This window comes from Stylophora pistillata, chromosome 6, assembly GCF_964205215.1.
Source record: "Stylophora pistillata chromosome 6, jaStyPist1.2, whole genome shotgun sequence".
Taxonomy (NCBI): domain Eukaryota; kingdom Metazoa; phylum Cnidaria; class Anthozoa; order Scleractinia; family Pocilloporidae; genus Stylophora; species Stylophora pistillata.
In genome coordinates, this window is record NC_142524.1 from 10,200,294 (window position 1) to 10,209,011 (window position 8,718).

Genomic DNA, 8,718 nt, shown 5'->3' on the forward strand with positions numbered 1-8,718 from the left:
TGTAAAGGAGTAAAAAGATCCCTGTTACGATCCAAAATTACTAGCACTGGTCGCTGAAAACTGATGTTGCAAAGATATGTTAGTCTTGACTACCACAGATTGGCCTTATAAAAAAAACTGCTTTGTGAGTGCTGCTTACAAAATTAAGTCACTGCAACTCATTTAATTGATCCTACGGTGATCCTTGTAAGAATTCAAACCAGACTGAGTTCACATGATTTGTTGCAAGGCCTATGGCCAAAGGTTTCATAACTTTTAAAAACATACCATTGATGCTGTGCACATCTTCACAAACCTGAACTGGCCAGATGGAATATCTGTTGTAAACAGACTGTTTCTAGAATCTCTCAGGTTTTCTCTCAACTTTTCATCCAGTCCCTATAAAAGAGTCATAACATTGTAAAATAAGTCCCACAAGTAACTAAAGCCTTTATTTTACTTTGAAAATAACATAGGATGCAGTTTTGTCAAACAAAAGCTAAACTTTGGTTAAATAATCAGGCCCTTCAGTTTTAATTAAAAGCAGTACAATTGGCACTTGTCATGAACTTTCCAAACTGAATGAAAAACTGGATGAGAACAGTATTAATTTGCAAGGGCAAATGAGAATGACTAAACAAGACCACTACTCAAAATCCCAGTGCACCTCCTTAAAACAGGGGAACAAGAGAAAGCACTAATTCAAGAAGGAGGGGGTGGAGTGGGGATGCTTGGTTGAAATTATGGCCACTTGGAGGAGTACCTTTTTGGGAGAGGAGTGAAAATTCAAGCATTTCCAAAACTATTTGTTTTGTTTGAGAAGGCAAATGAAAAGAAAAATGAACACAAGCTACTGATTACCTCTACTACCATTTCAGCAGCATTGCCCTTTGTACGTCTTATTATTGGGACAGTCCCGGAAGAAATAAAGAAACTAAATGTATATTGTCCTTTCCTGGATAAAGACAACTGCACAAACTTTAATTTACGCCTTTCCCACAGAAAAATGTGATAAGCATATTCCATAACATTTCAATTTGAAACTCAATAGAGATCACGGAAGTTTTAAAGTATGAACACTTTCTTCTCTTCATGAAAATCAACTTACCTAAAGACACCAGTACACTAAAGAGACTGTCCACTAAAACATCTCTTAGCATTTCAATGTCTGTATCTTTGGCATCTGGTCTGTTAAGTGCTGGAAAATAAAGACATCAGTATGAATGTTCTCCATACTCGTCTCCATACATTTGCTAAGGTGCTGAGAAAGAGAATTTGTGAAACAATCAAAAGATTCTCCAGTTCATGATCATTTCAATTGTTCTTTTGACCTTAATGTAGGAGAAGTCAGATGCTGGTCACTCTTAGATATCAAAGGGAAAAGAAAAATTCTGATAATTATCTGTACCTTTCCACCACCTTTCTATAAACAGGTTGTAAGTTCTTAGACACCACTTCTGGCAGACTTTCAACTAGAATGTTCTTACCATAGTATGATATTGAATCTCTGTCTTGATTTCTCACTGTAAACATTTCATCTTCCAAAGAAATAAAATTTAAGTACTGATCAAACATCTATCGAAGAAAAATAAAACCAAAATGTAAACCAGATTTCAGAATTTAACAGTAATCTGATATCTGTACTTATTCTCTCCATTAAGAAGTAATAGACAAATACTAATCTAATTGAGGTTGTTCCCTTTCAAACTCACAAAAATCAATAACTTTTGAAAACCTTTTGCACATCTCCTTTCTATTTTCCATGACCTAAATATTTGGCTTCAGATTACACTATCCTAGTTATTTTAATCACTCTTTCTGTTTCTCCCTGATGGAAACTGCTCAAGCGCCCTGAAACATGTAATTCAGGGCAGGTTTGCAAAACCTCTGCCAACTTTTAAGCTTGTGTATGTCTGACTAAAAAATGACAATACTGAGCATTTCTAGAACCTAAGAAGCAATTCAACAAACTTCAAATTGCAGCTCCATGTACCTTAGTGATTTGAGTGACACTATTTGACTGTAGAGCTGCCGTGACAAGATCTTCTAAACGATGTCTTGATATCGCAGAAATGAAATTCAAGTAATAAGACTCAAAAAGTTGGTTTCTGCAATCCTTAAAAAGTGACAAAATTAACAGAATGACCTGTGAGGGATACTAACACCACAGTAATCAGGAGTAGGAATAAATAACCACATTCATATAGATTATATTGGAGAATTGTGTGAAAAAAAGCTTTAAGAAACTCCTCAGCACGAGGCACAGCGCCTTCTGGATAAGTACGCTTAACTCCACATCTAGTGATCCTGGTTCAAGCCCTGGCCAGGGACATTGCGTTGTGTTCTTCGGCAAGAGACTTTACCCTGACAGTGCCTCTCTTCACTCAGGTGTTTAAATGGGTACTGGCAAATTTAATGCTGGGGGATAACCATGTGATGGACTAGCATCCCATCCAGGGTGGGAGTAGAAATACTCCTAGTCACTTCATGCTATGGAAACAAGAGTTTAGGGCCGGCCTGATGGGCCACTTGGTTTGTGAGCAGAATTTACTTTTACTACCTTCTCATTTTCCTCATATTTACTCAGGAAAGTCAAGGAGAATCTACAATTATCTTAAAAATCACCTACAGCTTTATTCTTTATTCACCTTAAGTCATGAAAAAAATATGAAAAACTGTAGAAAGACATACTTTATTTAAATACTAAAAATGTTTAAAACCTGGCATATTCTCTTCACATTTTCCTCACTAGGGAAAACAAAATAAATAGCAGGAACTTCTGGGATAGCATCTCTGTCAGAATGTAGAAGACTATAAATAGAAATAAAGAACTTGAAATATCAAACTGAGCAGGGTAGTGGTACATAAAGTTGGTCAGAACTTAACCCTTTAACTCCCAGAAGTGATTACCATAAAACCCCTCCCTAGAATATCTGCTCATCATCCAGCAACGAGGAAATGAGATTACTCAAACTTATCATTCCCTCTGACGAAGGGCTAATGCTCGAAATGTCAGCTTTTTAACTCGCTACAGTGGCCAATTTACAATTTAGGCGTCTTCAAGACATTTTGATACTAATGTATAAGGTCCAAAACTCCTTGGCACTTGAGCCCATTTGTGAAATTTTCTCTAAGCAAGATAAACACTATAATCTAAGATGTGAAGAATTCCCCATTCCTAGATTCAGGACGGTGAAGTATGGGAAACATAGTGTTAAATATCTAGGCCCTTATTTATGGGGGGGAAAATAAGTCAAAATATTCAAAGAAAAAATAGTCTTCAAGTCTTCAAGAAAGCCATCAGAAGAATTAATATTACAAACCTTTTAGATAAGTCAAACGTCAAAAGTGAGATTATAGATATCGCAGCTAGTTAGTAATATGTTCAGCTTAATGATCTGTCAACGACAAAAAGAACCAAATGAGACTCTGTATTACCTATCTGTCTCGCTCGTATGCCGGCCGCCATTTTGGATTTTCTTTAATTGAACGCATGCGCAGCGTGAATGCCTCGTGTTTACTCTCCCCAGTATTGTTGAGGAAGGTTGTAGCCACACGCATAAAGTGTGTTTGTTAAAGCTATATGGTTCAGCTTTGTGTGCCTTTTGCAAACCCAATATCTTAGAAAATGAGCCAAAAAGGGAAGCCATCCAACGTTGGAACTGGTTCACAAAATCAAGATGACGGATAGATGGTGGCAAAGTTACCGTTACTTACTCAATCTGGTGAGATCTTTATCTTAAAATAAAGATGTACACAGGTAAATTAATAATTTTTTACACAAGTGTGCAATGATGTATCTATACTTAACCGAGTGTGAAATTCGCATTTGTACTGTTTATTATCTTTACCAGAATCAATAAAGATTGCGAAAAAAGCTTACAAAGATTGAGAAAAGAGAGGCAGATGAAACTGCCGCTTTAGGAAATATTCTGGAAATGGTCCGGAGCAGATCCAGGGGTGCATCGGTCGAACCCGCCCTAAATTTTCGGAAAGACTTCCATATGACCCCATTCATTAATTATGCATTCATTTCATAATGACTAAATGTAAAGTTTCTTTGCGACACTCTATGTATAATTAATGTGTGGGGTTATATGGAACTCTTGCCAAATTTTCGCTCAAAATGCTAGAAATCGTGTTTCCGAAGACCTAATTTTTAAATCTCTCAGGGGAGCATGCCCTCGGACACTTCTCCGGGCCCCCCTTGACTTAACCTTAGATTCGCCCCTGAGGGTGGAGGAAATTTCGAATTGACCATGGTGGAAGTTATGTGAGACTTATCAATAGTTATCAATTGTTGTAGTTCAGAAAATACTGTTGGTTTTATCTTGATTTTCTTCCTTCTTCTTTTGATGATTCAGATTGCGTGAGAATGAATAGTTATGATAAAGGAGTGTGGGCTGTTACAATATGGTATCAATAGCTCGTTTATTTCAGAAGTCATGTGACTCTTGATTGTAATACAATGATTACATGATTCTTCAGTTAGTGTATTGAGGTCCTAATGTCCTCTCTAGATGTGCCCCTTCATGTTATCTATAAAATTAATGAAGCTATGGTGTGACTCCTGAAGAGTAGTTGGTCACAGCTTTTGCTTTTCCTGGATCTATTTTAACACCATGTGGAGTGAGTACTTGTCCCATGAAGGGAACTTCTTTTCGTTTCAACTTCAATTTGTCCCTGTTGAGTGCAATGCTACGCTCACTGCATTTTTGTAGTAGGTTTTCAAGATTTCTGTTGTGGTTGGTAGTGGCTTCTTGTTCATTGTTCCCAATGCCGTACACTTAGATGTTGTCTGCAATAGCGAGCACTCCACTCAAGCCTTCTAGAGCTTGGTTAACTCTTTTCTGGAAAATTGCTGAGGAGACTGACAAACGGAAGGGCAGTCAGTGCCAATGATATCTTCCAAACGGTGTTGAGAACATAGTGAGCAGGCTGGACTCTTGGTCTAGAACGCAGTGCCTATAACCTGAATGCAGGTCAACTGTGGAGAATACTTTTCCATGAGATAATTCTGGGAGAATTTCATCCAGTATTGGTATCTGATAGGTTTCTCTTTTCCACGCCTCGTTCAGTGGTGGGGGATCAATGCATACTCTTGGGGCCCCCGACTTCTTATTAGTGACTGCTAAGCTGTTCACCCATGGTGTTGGCTCTTCTACCAGTGCTAGGACTTGTTTCTCAACAGATCGATTTAGCTCTTCTCTCAGGTCATCTTTGAGTGCTGTAGGAACTCTTTGGGTTGAAGTGGTGACAGGTTTAATGCTGTTGTCAACTTCTAAGTGGACTTCTCTAGGTAATTTTCCCAATGGTCGGTCAAATACATCTGAATATCGCTTTATCAGCTCCTCAGCAGTTATCTGCTTAACCTGCAGTTCATTTCTTCGGGGCAGGGGGTGTGGTCAGAATAAAGTTTTCATCATTAACAGTTATAAGTTCCATTCGTTGTGCGGCTCTTGCTCCAATAAAGGGTGTTAGATCATTCTCGACGACAACAAACCCCACAGAGTACTTCTTTCATGTTTTGGGATTGCACATGGTGATTCAATGGTGATTCAATGCCCTACAAATGGGTTTGCAATGTTTTCATGGTCGAATTGATTTCGTGACCTTCTGCGTGTTTCACCGGGATGATGTTGATTCATGCACCACAGCCAATCTAAAAGTTACCTTTTTCTTATCAATTAACATCTCAGCATAAATTTCTTTGGCAAACTGGACAGCATGGACATCAGTTTTCTGAGAATCTAGAGCAACTTCAGCGAGAAATGCGATGTGGCTTTCTTCTGATGAGGGTTCCTCTGCCATTTCAGAGATCCTGTGAACTTCGCGTGATTTGGATTTCTTGCAGACACTCCTGAAGTGGTTTTCGCTACCACATCCGGAGCATTTCTGACCCCAAGCAGGACACTTATCTTTCTGTAGTACGATTAGAAAATAGTGTGCAAATGGTCTGGAGTGGATCCAGGGGTGGTTTGGGTGCTTTGGTGATTCAGATTTTGTCACAGTGAATAGTTTTTTAAAGGAGTGTAGGCTATGAATATTTTGATAGCAGTGATATTGATTTGAAACAAGTCTATTACAGCATCTAGGCTTCCAAGGCATTTGATGCAAATCTGTTAACTTAGTCACCTACTATTCTGAAGATAGGTAAAAGTCATATTGATAATTATATAAAGTGGATAAACCCTAATATCAACCTTCAAGATAAAAAAAAATACAATTGCCAATTAATAATTGTTAAAAAGACAGCATAAAAAAGTTTCTGTTAATTAATGACAAGGAATAATACACTTATCATTTAACAATATTAAACAAGGGAGTCCTAATGAACATGTTTGAGTTCAAAATTCACTGAATCTCGTTATCTATTTTTATTTTATGACAAAAAACACTCAGAGCTGAAGCTACAGTTGCAAAATGGAAAGAAGAAGTGAATGTATTAAAGGTATGGTTAAAGATTTCTTAACTTTGGTGCTTTACACTAGCTAGTGATGGCAATTCACATTGTTTATACATAATTATTAACTGCTATCACATATTTTTCCCTGGTATTAATTTTTTTCATGATATATTTATTCGTGAGATTTTTTCATGAGATTTTTTCATGATATTTTTTCATGGTATTTTTTCACTTAGCATTTCCTTGAATGAGTGCCCATGAACTACAAAGTGTCCTCATCTGAATAAATGCCCACCCCCTAGACCATAATGTCAAATAACCACCACCCCTCCCCCCTAAAATAAGCCCTCTTCCTCCTCTTTTCACTTTTTTAGGGATGCAATGAAAACCTGTTTCTATTTCCACTTATTTATAGCTATTTAAGTTTCAACTACAGCTGAATCAGTACAGGAGAATAATAAGCTCCCCCTTTAATTAAGCGCCCTTCTCCATTAAACACATCACCTGTCAGGTAAAACTTTTAAATAAATGCTAAGCACTTATTTGAGGAAATGCAGTCATAAAACTAAGCTATCACAAGAGCACTAGTAATTATATGTCTTTTAGGCTCATGAAATATTCTTTTGGTCTTTGGAACACCTTCTTGTGCTTGGTTATTCCAAATTGTACTTAAAATAAAGGGATAAGCCCTTTCAATTATTGATTTGGAATCTTGAGAAGTTTTCTCTGTCATTTTTTAACATTTGCAACCTTCTGTTACCCAATATCATTGCTAATTACCCAAAACAGTATGTTACCTTGAATATAATATTAAAAAATGTAAGAATGCACGGAAAAGAGCCAATGTCTGCATGGTCAGCAGTCAGATATCGAACACAATCTCTAAGGGTCATACTATGTTTGATTTACCTTTACATAAAGTTTACAATAACTTTTCTGTTATCCTTTGTCAGACAGAGTCTGTTCCCATAGCAACACATAACCAGCTGCTAGATGCCAATCATTAGACAGTGACAGCTGTCAAAGATAAATAGGAAGCTGCTCCTGATCAAATGAACATAGCAGCAAAAGATGCCAAGCAAGCAGTAAGGTGTGTGCTTATCTTGTACAATGAAGCTTGTCTACTAGTGACAAGACATTACTTGCTTTCAATCTTGATGTAAGATGTGTGCTTATTTTGTATCATCAAGCTTGTATAATTGTGGAAAAAGATTACTTGTTTTCAATCTTGATGTGAGGGCCCTTTGTTTTTGAACAGGTCTTGGTAATGAATCCTTTTGTCATAAATTTATTCCATAACACCCTTCTCAGTATTAATTAATTATATTTGTGAGTTAATAATCATCATTTTCTTTATCAAATTATGTTTTTCTTGTTCATCTAGTTGTATTCAGTTTTGTAATGTTGGTGGCAGGAGTTAAAATACTTTGATTTAAACACATTCTGTATTCATCAAACTTTACATTTGAACTAGTAAATAAAAATATCCTCATGTTTAAAGAGGGATTATTGTTGTTTAAAAATTCATACTTACGTGAAATTTTACCAAGTTGTTCCTTTTCATATTTGTTTAAAACAACTGCAATATTTAACTCTGTTAGCATATTTAAAACCATACATAAAGTGCTGACATTTCTGTTCCGAGAAAGAACAGTCTATCTCTATAAACTTGTAGTGTAGAGCAGTGTGTACTTTATCTTTCAGTGAATCATTTATGTCTGCTAATTTGTTTGGTTTTAGGCAACTGCTTAATGGAGTGGATACACTGAAGTTCATATCACAACAGCTTGAGTCTATTGATAGAATAACAGGTGTTCATTTGTATTCAGAGAAAGGTTAACCCTTTGCAACCTAACATCGATATCCATATTTTCCATTCTCTTTTCCATGCATTTCCTTGAGAATGACAATGAGAACTTGTTTTAAAATCAAAGTTTCCTAGGTTGGCAATTGTTTCCTTTATTCCCATGATTTTAATGAATGATTCAGCATAGTCACTTTAGGGTTTTAAGGGTTAATATAGAGTGGTATACAATGAATGGTGATGGCTTGATACCTTACTGTTACCACCTAACACATGGCATTAGTCCTGCTCAGAATAGAGGTTTCTCCTTTTTATGAGTGGACTATTTTTAACAAATGATCAGTCTCAGTCAAAAAACAGATTTGATTCAAAATCCATGAGCTTGCAGCTAAGAAGAAAATTAACCAAGAAACTGCTTACCTCCTATGTTAACACTCTGCTTGTTTCCCCAAGAGAGAATTTTTTGTATTTAGTGGAAAATATTTTGAATACTTACAGCTGTAGCTTTTAATAATAAATCTTACTGAAA

The 8,718-nt window shown here is 36.5% G+C and overlaps 1 protein-coding gene and 1 long non-coding RNA gene across 6 annotated transcripts in view; one reads left to right on the plus strand and one right to left on the minus strand.

Moving 5' to 3' along the window:
- Positions 1-3,704, minus strand: part of LOC111341502 (sec1 family domain-containing protein 1-like) — a 97,452-nt gene extending 93,748 nt beyond the window's left edge. For 3 of the 5 annotated variants that reach the window (XM_088725885.1, XM_088725889.1, XM_088725888.1), the window contains exons 1-7: positions 3,418-3,704; positions 2,700-2,790; positions 1,973-2,095; positions 1,467-1,554; positions 1,087-1,177; positions 841-895; positions 296-378 (exon numbers count right to left, since the gene is read on the minus strand). In XM_088725885.1, coding sequence (XP_088582011.1) covers positions 296-378; positions 841-895; positions 1,087-1,177; positions 1,467-1,554; positions 1,973-2,095; positions 2,700-2,790; positions 3,418-3,629 — 743 coding nt within the window. In that variant the 5' untranslated portion in view covers positions 3,630-3,704. Of the gene's footprint in view, positions 1-267; positions 379-840; positions 896-1,086; positions 1,178-1,466; positions 1,555-1,972; positions 2,096-2,699; positions 2,791-3,417 lie in introns of all 5 variants that reach the window. The other 2 variants (XM_088725887.1, XM_088725886.1) reach the window with 1 other exon arrangement.
- Positions 1-8,718, plus strand: part of LOC148728179 (uncharacterized) — a 175,608-nt gene that overhangs the window by 144,145 nt on the left and 22,745 nt on the right. The window lies entirely within an intron of this gene.